This window comes from Umbelopsis ramanniana (assembly GCF_025399195.1).
Source record: "Umbelopsis ramanniana AG unplaced genomic scaffold K450scaffold_30, whole genome shotgun sequence".
NCBI lineage: Eukaryota > Fungi > Mucoromycota > Umbelopsidomycetes > Umbelopsidales > Umbelopsidaceae > Umbelopsis > Umbelopsis ramanniana.
Window position 1 is genome coordinate 249,945 of NW_026252116.1, and position 12,941 is coordinate 262,885.

Genomic DNA, 12,941 nt, shown 5'->3' on the forward strand with positions numbered 1-12,941 from the left:
TGAAAGGTAGGTGCGATAGACGCTCTATAGTCATACATGTCAGCACTTGTGGCAACAAAGACGATACTTCAAATATTCCTCCTACCCCATGAAAGTTGCCACGAAAAAGATAGGTACAATAATATACCATGGCGATACTTTTCGATCAGATGGTGTGACTGTAATTTCTTCTCTGATGGAGTCCAGGAGGAGCGGCTCATTCTCTTCAGAGACTTTTGCTTTTGAAACCATGATTACGTTTATTGAAAGAGAAGAAGGAAAAAAAGTGGAAGCAAAGGAAAAGAGTAAGATACGAAACTTGCCACATAAGCACACCAAAGAGACAAAATTGCCTTTTCCCGACTTGCGGAGTTCCAGCCGGCGCATTCTGCGCGCGCCCGTGATCGTCATCATCACTCTTCAGTCATTCTTGAACGATGCTTGGATGGTGCTTATCGCTGACTCCACCTCCAGTTCAGGTTGTTTATGCTCCATCCAAAACGACTCGTGCTCTCCAACTTCTTGTTGCTTCTCTCCAATTTCCTTTGCAACGTATTCATCTTCGTTGGCAGCGGTTCTATCAAGCCATCTCTTCTTCAGCTTAAACTCCTCCTGTCGCGCCACAGTGTCGGCCCAGGTGGGTACCAATGTGATCGCATAGCGGACAATAAATCGAATAAAAACATAGATATGTTCATTGGCCATAATGGCCATGATAGTGAAAATGGGAGTCCAGGGTGAATGTGTGTCCGTTGACGATCTAAAGAGATACGCAAACGATGCTGTTGTGATGGATGAGAGCCACACCAGTGTTTGCTACACAACACAGCCAGATAAGTAACATTATTGACCCGGATATCCGCTGTCGTCTATCTTGAACCACCTACCATATTTCCTAACCATGGTCCAATACTTTCTGCTCTCCGAGGGATCGGTCGCCTGTCATATGAAATAAATTGCTGATTAAATACCACTACCCTCTTTTTTCCTTTGCTGACGCCAAGAACAGCCGGGGGCTATGTACCTTGTATATTTGCAAACCTTGATAGCGTCACCTCTTAATTCAATGATATTGTTGATGAAACAGCACAAGGCCGTCAAGGGCCATACGGTCGAGAAAACGCTAACGTAGCCGAACTATGGACGGTGACAGTTTCATGATGAGTAATGACAACGAGGGCCCATATTATATCCAACGTTGCAAGCCGCCCACTGGAACTGATTGATTCCGCTTACCTGTATCACCATCTCAACATAATCAGTGTAGATATTATACTCTTCCATGGCAACTTCTTTGTTGACCTTTTGCATGAAGGCCCCTTCAGCTTCTGTCATTTTTGGTGCGGTGTCTAGATCCTTGCTATTTGGATCCCCCGCCTTTGTACCAGACGAACGTCGTCCATTTCCATTACCTCGCTTCAAGATGGACATGATTTTGGGTTGCACGATAGCCATGATGCGGGGAAGAATCATTTCCGTGAAAAACCCAACAACCTGACCAGTAATAATGAAATAGATAAGTTGTGCCTTGAGTCGTTCAGTTCCTACTTTCTGATGGTTATGTTGAATATTGAAAACATCCAAGTACGGCAAAAGGTGGTCCCCGAATGGAATGTATACCCAGGCTGTGATGAACTGTGAACAGGCCATGAAAGAGAAAATGTCCCAGTTTAGTATATCTTGGTCTGTTTGTTTACGGTCTTGAAACTCAATCCCTTCGATCGTTTCCTTACCAAAGACAAATATCCGACCAAGAAGTTGGCAACAAAGATTTTTTGAGTGTAGCTATACTCCCAGCTGGCCTCTGTCTTATGATTTTCCCAGTCATTCAACGCTTTGACCCACTTGGTGTAGAAGCCAGACATGGTAGGAATAAGCAGGACATATCCTATGGTGGGTGCGTAATGCTTTTTGGGTTGCGCAATGGGTTAGTCGGAAACGAACGCATGATGATGACATTATGTACCCCCCCGCACTTACCAAAAATCTGTGAAAGGGACCATTGTAATATTCATGCAAGAACACCTCCACTGCGAAAACAAAGCCCACGACAAGACTGAGGCCAGCAGCAGCGATAGCGACACCTGGGACAGTGACAGCGCGACGTATAAACAGTTTCCAGGGAGGGCAGTAAGGGACCAATTCACCCGTGATCTCATCTGTGACCATCTTCTCGCCAGTGAATCCAGAATGCTGTTTATCATGTTTGGAGTAGTTGCGAACGCCCCATTTGACAGCCAGATTACGCTCTTTGCGTTGCCAGACTTCGAGATAAACCACACTCCACAACATGACCAAAGCACCGTATACGATGTTGAATGTATTCTTCAGCACAAAATGTGCGACGATGCCCATCGCTGCGGGCACGGACAGCCATAGCAAGTAGTTTTGCAAAAAAGCAAAATAAAATGCCAACTTTTCTCCAAAATGGTCGCGAATCAGCTGCAAGTCGTCTTCTTGAATGAACCACTTGTGGCTCCAAGATTCAATCCATTTCTAAAATAGAATGGGATTGCTTAGTATGACGAGGACACATCTAGACGTAGTATACTAGGACTCTACATGTATATAGTCCACATACCTTGTTGAGCTCATCGTTATGAAGTGGGAATATGCTCTCAACATACTTATCCACTTCTGGAGAGATATTAGCACCTCCTTCATTGGCAGGCGAAGTGATGATCTCGTATACGAGACGAAGACGTTCAGCCTCGGTGAGTTTGTGACCGGCATCTAGTGCTTCCTCGTTCTCATGCTCATGATCGTCCAGCGTATTGACGCGAACACCAATCAGAAAATCGTGTAATCTGATAATAAAAGATGATGTTAAGGTAAGGACGTCATGTTTCAACAAAAAAAAGAAGGAATCTCTGGCGGAAGCAGAGTCAATAGCGCCACAACCCGTCATTCTCTCAGACATACCGTGACTGATACAAGTGCTTCTTCAACACCGGCCAAGGACAATAAACGAACACCAAAATCGTATCAGGTTCAGTTCCTTCCCTAACCTGATACATCAGGTTGGAGTTTAAAAGCTTGGCGCTTAGTTCTTGAAAGCCGTTGGATACAGAGGTTGCTAATGACTCTCTGGTCATTCCTTTCTTAGGCGCCGTCGGGTATCGAAAGAGAATAACATAGTCGACGACGGTGTTGGAGATACCAGAGGTGTACTGCTTAGAACTTGTAGGGAACAAGTGTGAAAACTTGCCAGTGTTGACTAACCCTTGATCCGCCATTAGCAAATGGAGAGAGAACGAACGTTTAAGCGGCTGGCTTTTTTGTTTGACCTCATGTTTTTTTCCTTTCTGGTCTGAAGGCGGTGATTTTTCCAGATCGACGTTTTGGTTTTATTGGGAAATTTTCCAATCTCAGTCGGCCCGCAGGTTCCTGGTTGGCAAAACATGATCATTCTCACTTTGGTCAGACAGTGAGTAGCCGTTCTACGCAATGCACGGGTTCTGAATTTAACTAATGCTTTTCCAGTGGTGAAAGTACCGGAAATAAAGCTAATAAATGGCAGGGTATAACTGATGCAACGTAAGTGTTTCAAGAGTTGGGGTTCACGATGCATTCGACATTCTGACACAGTGACTGCGGATCTCGGCCAGTTTAACAAATCATGGCATGCGCCAGGCTGAACTCGCTGGAAAGGCACTGAAAAACAGACAGGTAGAGCACCAAAATGCCACTACGAATGAGGAACACATACTTTCATTTACCAACCATTGTAATAACAGTTTTCAGCTATAATTTCCAGCCCGCTACAGCGTGCTTACCTTACCGCTGAGGCGATATACAACGAGCAGGCTGTTAAGCCACCATTCACTACAGATGAAAGGCTAATGGAAGTCCATATGGGTGCTTTTGAAGATAAGAATTGGAATACTCACAAGATGCCGAAGGTGGATGGGGTGCCGTATCGTGAACAGCGTTTCCCAGGAGGCGGCGAATCGAGACATGATGCGTATTTGCGAGCATTAGCGTTCCTGACAGACCTGTTTGCAAAATATTCTGTAATGTCCGTGCCACCTATTCATATTTTGATTGTGGCCCACGGAATGTTTTTGAGAGAAATGTCGAACGCCCTTCACAACTTGAACCGGTTACCTTGGAACGACATCCGTTGGCACAATACCGCAGTCACTACGTTTCAGATCACGAAGGGCCGACTAGAGCTTATAGAGCAGAACAACACCAGCCATCTGAAATCCCTTCAACGGCAAAGAGGTGGTATAGGGAGTTCAAGCCATGATCGACATCAACAGACGCTCGGTCAATACTTTGGCAAGACAGCTTAACCAGCTGTGTAATGTTTATTATACCTTTTTCACAAAGGCATGCATGTTTAATTGTACAGTTTGAAATAAAGCAGCCAGTCAGCTAATAGCATCTATTCGTTATTATCAGCATCCTGTCCTTCATTTGCATTATCGGTATTTCGCTTTTCCATTCGCTTCAGCCGTTTCTTCTCTCGCTTATTGTCCTTGGCAACATCTTGTTGAATCTTATCGAGAAGGAGATTGATTTGCGTACCCATTTTGGGTTGACCGCGCGAATTTCTTGCCATCATCTTTCCTCGAACTTCTTTGCGTTGCTTGTAGTATTTTGCTCTACCCTTTTGCTGCTCTTCCTTCTCCTTTTTCTTCTGTTCCAGCTCTTGCTGTGCAGCCTCTTTGGCGTCTTTCTGCTTTAACACTTCCTTCTTGAACGGGTTTGGTTTCCTATATGGATAAGATGCATTGACTTTAGGACAGCACTGAATAGAGTTCCACTATTAATTTGATACTTACGATCCCTTATTTCGTCTACTCCTCGTCGAGTCTCCAGCACCTTCATCACTATCCGAGCCATCTTCTTCTGCTGAACTAGATTGCTCGTCCAAATCATGGACCTTTTCGTCGCCGTCATCTCTTTTTCGCTTCGTAGACGATGTACCGTATTCTACTATATTTCCATCTTCGTCTATTGTCTTCTCACCAAAGATCTGATAGCCATTGTCAGTTATTAAGTAGCATAGTGCGTCTGAATAGCTAAGGTACTGACCTCCTTGACATAATCTGGCGTCTCTAAACTTGCATCTTCCCTTGAAAGTTGTTTGTAATAATCTTTTTTGACCTTAGCTTTGTGCACTAGTTGATCCTTTATCTTTTGTGCTGTGATTCGTCGTTAGCGTTAGATCTCGATCGACAGACAATCCACTGCGAGAATGAGTAGCGTGACATGTCTTACCTCTTCCTTTGTATGCATGGGATCCACTTCTTGCAGCTAAATGGAACCCTTTTCCGCCTCTGTTTCCTGGCTTTCCGCCCCCTCGAGTACCTTTTGGTGGCATGCTAATAGCTGAGGTTTTTGACTGTGAAGGTCACTTTTCTCAAATTTTTTGGGAAAGAGTTCAAGGAGGACAGTCACAATTTCCTTGAATGTGGGCTCGCTGCAAACCATCAGTGCACGTGATCTGACATTGAGAAACCATTGTTTTATGCGTTAGCAACGGGAGGTACAACGACGAACGACTTCAGTTCGAAGCGCCTGGCCCTTCAAGTGTTCGAGGACTTTTCAAGTATCCCCCATTTCAATAGTGTACACATTTTTTGTCGAACTTCTAACTTGCTATTCATGACCCACCACTTTCATAGGCTGTCCATCTCAACAACTTACAAGAGAGTGCCCATTTGATACCGATGTCTCTCTTGAATTCATACCTCAAAAATGGTTTTCTTCTAAGCTAGTCTGTCTATATTATTAACCCATAACCGTGTTGCTCTTCGGAATGTCGTATTGGCTATGAATCCCCCCCCCACCCACGATTGGCCCACTAAAGCAGTCGACAGGTTTCTCCACTGTCTTCTAAACCACAGGTTCTGCGGTTTCCAGTGGCAAAATCCCCAGATTTAAAAAACCTTTTGAACAAAAATTTGATGAGGTGGGCATTGAGCGGAATGGGAGCAATTGAAAGCAGTCAGCCCTGGTTTTTGCTCTATGGTGTACCTTAGGTCTTGTTCGTCCCCTGACACCTACCAAATAGAACTTTATTTACGTCCAAAACTAGAGATTCTATCCATCGGATGGGACTATTTGCTCGCTCGCTGCTACATCAAGTGAAGGAGTCACTTGCGCCAGGCGCTGAAGGGTTGAAGGTTAACCAAGATGTTCTAGGCACTCCCACTTGGTAGGCGGTCAATTGACAAGAGGAACGCGAAGGTTTGGTTCACTTGCCCCTTTAAATGTATGGTCCCCAAGGGGGTTGGTATCCGTAGCTAACAGCGAAAAGGATGTTACCCTCGTTGAAGCACAGTTGAGTATGACCGTGTAAGCTGTATACGGCATTGAAGAAAAGATAAACAGGCTATCACATGAAATATCATTCACAAATGGTTGTATTATTAAGTTGTAAAAGCAAAAACGGAGTGATAAATAGTACAGTGGTTGAGTCCAATTAGATAGTTGATTATATTGTTGTGTGCAATGATTGAGAGGTCTGTTTATGCAGATATGATTGACTGTGGATGCTTTGTGAACGGTGTGGTATTTTGGTGCCAAGACGACGTAATGGTGGAGGTGGAGAGTGGCGCATTTGATACCGTATGATATCACAGAGTTGAACACTAGCCGATTCGTCCACGTTTTGCTCGACCTCATTCAATACCAATCGAGCACTTCGCGAGATGCCGGCGTAACGCAGATTAGTGGGAAAGCGCCTTTCTGTCCGGTGGTGATGTTGACTCCAACTCCCCATCCATCATCAAATGCCACGGTCGAAACAATGATATCGTTTTTCTTCAGACTTAATTCATCCGGCTGTGACGGATAATACTGGTGAATGACAGTATGAAACTCATTCTCCAATTTGCTGATCAGGCCGACTGAGTCAGTGTCTCGTAAAGCTGCTGGCGTGATAGTATCATGTGTTTGATAGTCAGTCCTACTCAGAAACGACGGTGCCGTACTAAGTTTTTCTCCGACGCATGCGGTTTCAGTTCTGTCATCGGCGGATTGGTAATGAGTTTGCTGCACTGACTTTGACCGTCGATAATAGAAAACTGCGGCAACAAGGAGTAGCAAGCACAACACGATAGCAATGACTATGCCGGCAATGGCTCCTTTAGACAACCCGTGGTCTCCTCCATCGCATGCTATCTTGGAACAACATAGGTCGCCATTGGCTGCGCTAGACTGGCAGTATGTGCAGCCATCCCCTTGCGAAGGAAACCCTGGAAATATATAGGTAAAAAACATGAGTTGGTGGTACTGGATAGACGGTCAAGAGCTACTGAACAGGTAAAATTACCACAGTAATCCGGTTCATTCACCATGCCCAGCATACAGCTGGCAGTAGCATTCAAGGCAGGGTCAACTAGGCACTGTTGCGAATAGGTATCAATATAATTTGAAAGCGTGGTTGATGGCATGGTGGATTGACATTGTGATTGAACCAACGTTTTGACGGCTTGTACTTGCTGATTGCATGTATTTTGACATAATGAGGGAGGTGACACTTGGTACATAGCGTTGCATTTTTCAGAATCGTCATTCTCATTGACTATCAGCTGGCAGATGACAGACATCGTGTAGCGAGCATAATATGGTTTTGTAGTACAATTAAATTGATCCCAAAATGTTGTCTGCACATAATTGTGAACCGCATCATCGAAAGCCGTGATGTTCCACACTGGTTGCAACCAGTCAAAAGCAGGTTTAGACATACCAGCGTAGTATTGAGCGAATGCTGGACAGGCAGTCGAACCAGCCAATGGTAGGCACCAACCCCATACCAAATCTGGGATGAGCAATAAAGTGATGAACCAAAAGGTCATGGAACGCCACCAGGTTAAAGCTGAAGAACAAAGAAAAAGGAGAAAACTGTCAACCGAAGGACAATGCGCAAGAAAATAGAAAGTCAAAAAAAATTGTGACCGGCGGAGTGCTAAATGAGGTCAAATCCAACTGGCGCCTAAAAAAAGATTTTCTTGTTCGTGGCCATGCTTACGTGCCTGAAACAGCTCAATGGTAAGCGGCATTGTATCAATGTTGACCACCCACGGATCAATTGAAGTGAATGCTAACGAATGGCTAGAGCATGAGAGTAAAGTTGTGATCTGCGTGACGATAGATCCAAAGTTACGACAACATGGCAATTATAAAGGGCAGACTGGACATTAAAGTGATACCTATATATGGCGGAAAATGGCCGCAACTGAACACAAGATGACTTCTTTTAAGCGTCATAGAATAACAGCGATTAAAATCCCGTAGCGTCAGTCCCAGGATTACTGCACTGAACGTTTTAAAAATCAGTAGGATACAGTACATAAGTTGAATTCCATTTAGCACTCCCTTACTGCGGAGGTGTGTGAATATATTTATCTTTTATATGAGTACCCTGGAGGAGGTAATAGAGAAAAAAAGGTGATACATATATAATTTATGACATGATACGCCAGTGAGTGAAATGAAATTGTGTAAGCGTTGCCGTTTACAGAGAAGACAGAGAAGCCCTGCCCGTTCCAAAATGGCTTGCGGGAACAACGGTTCAACACGCAGCAAACTTTTTCGGTTTCCATAGAAAAATGCACTGTTTGAAATGCCGCAGGTACTAGTAGGATGGCCTGATTTTGTACCTTTACGGGTAATTATTTTGGATCTTCAACACGTAACCTTAAAAGTAAAAATAAAACAGAATTACGTCTACGCGCAGGAGTTGAACCAGCAACTCCAAGGTAGACCGAGTTTATTCAGGCAAGGGAAACAAAGCAAAATAAGGAGGAGAGAAGAAAAAGACAGAGATGACAGAAATTTATAAAAAAAATGAAAAAAAAAGAAAGCAAAGAGAAAAGGGAATAGAGCCGGTCCCCAAACGTGTACGTCCAAGTCGAATTAGACTCAGGGGTGTGCTGGATGAGTGGTTCCTCCGCGGTAACGCTTGGTTTGGCGGCCCATTCGATGTACTCGAAGATGGCGTCGCATATTACTTTGCACGCTAAAACGACGGCCACAATTGGGAGCATCGCATACAAAAGGACGTTCGCCAGTATGAGTATAAGTATGGATACGTAGAGATGAAGGCCGCGAGAAGGCCTTTTGACAATAAGTACACTGGTATCGGTTGGGTCTTCCATTACTATCTACACCCAAATTGACACTGCTGCTGCTGCTGCTATTAGATGGTGAAGGAGAACGTTGGTCCTCTTCATCAATTTCATCTTCATCATTAGAGTCTGAAGGACTATTGGGAATAGTGGTGGTATCGACGACGGTATTAGAAGTAAGGGCAGACTTTGTTCGAGTGGGTGAAGGGGCGATGGTCTTGAATTTAGAAGACGGTGAGGAGGAAGGGGACGATTGTGAGGGAGGCCACGAGGGATCGGTGTAGAAGTCAGCCGTGTTAGCCGAAATGGCTCGTCTATGTTGATACAAGTGCGGAGCAGCCAAATAAGGCGCCGATGGGCGTGCTGAGAACAGAGAGGGTGCAGACGACGGGTATGGGTGTGTATAGTCAGAAAATGAACGAGCATGAGAGTGTTGTCGTGTACGTGAATAATTCAGGCGGTGGTCAGGTTGTAACATGTAGCGAGTGTCGGCCGAATTGGATGGCTGTGGAATAGCAGTAACTGATGGGTATTTTTGGCGACCGGAAATTGAAAGGCCTTGCATATCTACAGGCAATGCATTGACAGGCGATAGGTCGTGCGGAGGGTGTACGGGATAGGGTGGTGCTGCAAGTGAAGGAATGCTGGCCGAGAGATTGCTGCTACTTGTTTGGTCATCTACACAAGAGGAACGGAAGTGATTAGCTTGCATTTGGACTGCACCCCCGAATTCCCGCTGATTCGTACCATTGGGAACAAATTCATTGCCTTGCAGCAGAAACTTGATGGACATCAACTTGGGTTTGTTATCGTCTGTCATGGTTGCGTATCTGCTGCTATGTATAGGATATGTAAAGGACTGGAGAGAGAGAGATAGAATAAAGAAAAGAGGGGTAAAAAAGAAAAAGAAAAAAGTGAAAGGAAAAAGGAAAGGATGGAGCTGTTCTCAGCATCGGTGACCCTCCTACATTTTTTTTTTTTCTTGGCTGAGTGCGAGTGCATTAATGCAACATGTCCGCACTTCCCAAAATCGTGCTTCACCGATCATAACGTTGTATGAAAAGGCGTACGAGCTTTAAGCCCAACTTGCGCTTGAAGGAATTTTTTGGTTGAACTATTCTATACAACTTTTTAACCAAAGCTCCAGCCAGTTTTATTAGATACACCATGGCCTCTGTTGTCGTTTCCTACGCAGTTTTGCTTCTCAGTACACAAAGTTATGGGCCTATTTGGGAAGTTCGTGCCTGATTGGCTGTAGGACTTCCAAAATTGCAAAAGTCTCAGAATTGTGCACCTCATCCTAACATTTCATCAGCGATCGTTGCCATAAATCGATCAAAGCTATAATCAGTTATAACAGTCGTCGTTCAAAGCACTGATCGAGAAGCCGAACTCTCAAGCTAAGAGAGATATTATATGCTTTTTTTCCCTCACATATACTCATGTGTGCATAAGTAGCAGCTCTGCAAAACGCTACTGAGCGATGCAGCAGAGGCAAAGAAAAAGGGGGGAGGGGCGGAAATCCGTCCGAAATCAGTCCGAAGGAACTTTTAGCTCCATTCACTGTATCCGAAAGAAAGTTTGTGTGCACGCATCAAGAAAATCTTGAAAGAGAAACCGATGAGTCACAGGGTTGCAGTCGGCAATAGACAAACCCGTTTTTATAACGTTAGGTCGTAGTAGATAGAAAACGTTTGCACATTCCATTCATATCAGTATCTCATACGTGTTTTGTACCCTTTTGCATCATTTCCTTGCGATAAAATGACAAGAGTAAACATGTTGGGATCTTTACATGCGATATTCTACCAAACTACTGGATTTTAGTGTATGGTCGTAATGTTACGACTATGACTATGCTTGCAGACATCCATATTAGGCGGCCACTAATTAAATGGCCGAATCATGCCACACTATGTGGCTGAAGGTAAATCCCGCTGTCCAGTTTGATTTCAAATTCATGCCTCAGAACAGCAATGTAATCTACAATCTAGTCTGACCGGACAAAGACACACACTTTAAAAAATTGACAAAATTGTCACTGGAAATATGTATTAGGATCGGTTTTTCTTATTTGTACTAAAGTGTACTGAAATTTAGACTATGCCTGGTCCTACTGCTAATCACAGGTTATGTCAACCAATGATTCCGAACATACAATTCTTAATTCAGCGTCGAAGGCAGAAAGAGTAACGGTTACATAAACGGCGTCATAAAAATTTAAAAGGCGAGGACGGAAGCGGCACCAGCAAGCAAAGCAACCATGGCGGCAGAGGAAACAACCTTCTCACCAGCACTCTTTGCGGCAGTGGTGCTAGCACCAGCGGCAGATCCTGATGCGCTGACGGAAACATTGGAAGCAGCGCTACCAGAGGGAAGAGCCATGGTGGCCATGGAAGCAGAAGCAGAAGCAGAAGCCATGGTGGCAACGGAAGAGACAGCAGCCTTGGTAGAGACGGCGGCAGTGGCGACGGCGGAAGTGGCGACGACAGAGGTAGGGGCAACGGAGCTAACGACCTTTTGTTGAGCCTGTATAGACACATGGGTCAGTATGAGTAATTGCAGCCAAATCAATGAAGTATCATATCACTTACGCAAGGCTTGGTCATGCAAACGCAGTAACTGAATTGTGGAAAAAAAAAGATGTTAGCAAAGAGACATAAGTTCGTTATAGATCACTGTCTCATCATGTTGCTTACGGCTTGCCGGTATCTGGATATAGTATAGATTGGCATGGTTAAAGCAAAGTCATAAAAAAAGAATATATAAATGCACACGAGATGAATTACCGAGATTGTCACAAAGCTGTATTGAGATCAAATATCATACATATATTCAGGTTAGACAAGCTATTCAAATGTTGCAGAAATTCAATAGTGATTGATTTGCACTTACGTGATCGCCAGCGTGGTGAAGACCTGGGTTCTAGTGTATCGGAAATTCAGTAACAAGTTGCAAAACGTCTGCCCAAATATTAATGTTTCACAACAATACCATAGTGTAGAATGCGTCAGGAGTCAAGCTGAAGCTGGCAGCGATGCCTTCACAACCATCACCATCCTTGACTAAATGCACAAGTTAGTTTTTCGTTTTTTTTTATATATATTTCGATCAAAAACAGTTGCTCAGTGAACACAAATGCATTTGTGCTGATCCAACGTGTCGGTTCTTACTGGTGTAGGTCTGGAGACATCCAGCAGCGGGTCCTGAAGCAGTGACGACGGCAGCAAGGGCGGTAACAGTGACAAGAGCAGCGAATTTCATAGCGAGTGTGGTTTAAAGGATAGGAATGGGGTAGGAGAGAGAGAAGTATGCTCGACTTTCGTCAATCGCCAACCTGTACAAATTAGCCCATTTGAAACTCCATTAATCACTATGGTCACACAACTACAGACGTAATTTGGCGACATTGCACCCTTCATATATTTAATTTGGGCAAGTTCGTCGCTCAGTCCCTTTACATACAAAGGAGGAATATTGCTTGTTGTGCTGAGAAGCTTAAAATTGTCAATAGGTACTCAATCAACGGTTTACAAGATTTGCAGGAGTTTGAACAGCAAAATTGAGTAACCAGTTGTGTAGCCATTGTGAAACCATTGACATTCTACGGTAGTCGTTTTGGTATGGAGATTACCCACAGATATAAAGTAAGTACTAGAAGTCAATGATAGTTAACTTATTATCCTGCTGCATAGTATCTAAAGAGCACTCAGAGAGATATTTTAAGGAGGGATAAGAGAGTAAGTAATTAACGGAGAAGTTGATGCATATACCACGCTTAGAACTACAGCACGAAGAAAACGGACTAGCCAAACAGACTAAAGGCCAAACTTTTTCCGGCTTTCTAATTTTTCTTTTTCTTTTAATTCTAGTAAA

The 12,941-nt window shown here is 44.0% G+C and overlaps 6 protein-coding genes across 6 annotated transcripts; 1 reads left to right on the forward strand and 5 right to left on the reverse strand.

Moving 5' to 3' along the window:
* Positions 1 to 299: 299 nt before the first annotated feature.
* K450DRAFT_242899 (uncharacterized protein) lies at positions 300 to 3,351 on the reverse strand. The gene is made up of 8 exons (XM_051589332.1): positions 2,902 to 3,351; positions 2,561 to 2,786; positions 1,960 to 2,475; positions 1,713 to 1,886; positions 1,216 to 1,614; positions 1,004 to 1,116; positions 867 to 918; positions 300 to 795 (listed from the first exon to the last, which is right to left on the reverse strand). The coding sequence occupies exons 1-8, from the start codon at positions 3,213 to 3,215 to the stop codon at positions 400 to 402; spliced, it is 2,190 nt and encodes a 729-aa protein (XP_051444368.1). The 5' UTR covers positions 3,216 to 3,351; the 3' UTR covers positions 300 to 399.
* A 5-nt stretch (positions 3,352 to 3,356) lies between these two features.
* Positions 3,357 to 4,473, forward strand: K450DRAFT_242907 (uncharacterized protein). The gene is made up of 3 exons (XM_051589333.1): positions 3,357 to 3,516; positions 3,588 to 3,648; positions 3,717 to 4,473. Exons 2-3 carry the CDS (start codon positions 3,604 to 3,606, stop codon positions 4,275 to 4,277), a joined length of 606 nt encoding a protein of 201 aa, XP_051444369.1. The 5' UTR covers positions 3,357 to 3,516; positions 3,588 to 3,603; the 3' UTR covers positions 4,278 to 4,473.
* On the reverse strand, positions 4,324 to 5,370 carry K450DRAFT_242910 (uncharacterized protein). The gene is made up of 4 exons (XM_051589334.1): positions 5,209 to 5,370; positions 5,023 to 5,132; positions 4,770 to 4,963; positions 4,324 to 4,700 (listed from the first exon to the last, which is right to left on the reverse strand). Exons 1-4 carry the CDS (start codon positions 5,309 to 5,311, stop codon positions 4,370 to 4,372), a joined length of 738 nt encoding a protein of 245 aa, XP_051444370.1. The 5' UTR covers positions 5,312 to 5,370; the 3' UTR covers positions 4,324 to 4,369.
* A 979-nt stretch (positions 5,371 to 6,349) lies between these two features.
* On the reverse strand, positions 6,350 to 7,888 carry K450DRAFT_242915 (uncharacterized protein). Its single transcript, XM_051589335.1, has 2 exons — positions 7,268 to 7,888; positions 6,350 to 7,190 (listed from the first exon to the last, which is right to left on the reverse strand). The coding sequence occupies exons 1-2, from the start codon at positions 7,791 to 7,793 to the stop codon at positions 6,619 to 6,621; spliced, it is 1,098 nt and encodes a 365-aa protein (XP_051444371.1). The 5' UTR covers positions 7,794 to 7,888; the 3' UTR covers positions 6,350 to 6,618.
* A 1,010-nt stretch (positions 7,889 to 8,898) lies between these two features.
* Positions 8,899 to 9,081, reverse strand: K450DRAFT_159883 (uncharacterized protein; the record flags this gene model as incomplete). Its single annotated transcript, XM_051584000.1, has 1 exon — positions 8,899 to 9,081. A coding segment is annotated over one exon (183 nt), but the record flags the coding sequence as incomplete, so codon positions are not given.
* A 2,056-nt stretch (positions 9,082 to 11,137) lies between these two features.
* K450DRAFT_242924 (uncharacterized protein) lies at positions 11,138 to 12,375 on the reverse strand. The gene is made up of 7 exons (XM_051589336.1): positions 12,239 to 12,375; positions 12,060 to 12,130; positions 11,961 to 11,990; positions 11,855 to 11,870; positions 11,765 to 11,777; positions 11,660 to 11,687; positions 11,138 to 11,594 (listed from the first exon to the last, which is right to left on the reverse strand). The coding sequence occupies exons 1-7, from the start codon at positions 12,327 to 12,329 to the stop codon at positions 11,286 to 11,288; spliced, it is 558 nt and encodes a 185-aa protein (XP_051444373.1). The 5' UTR covers positions 12,330 to 12,375; the 3' UTR covers positions 11,138 to 11,285.
* Between the last annotated feature and the right edge of the window lie 566 nt (positions 12,376 to 12,941).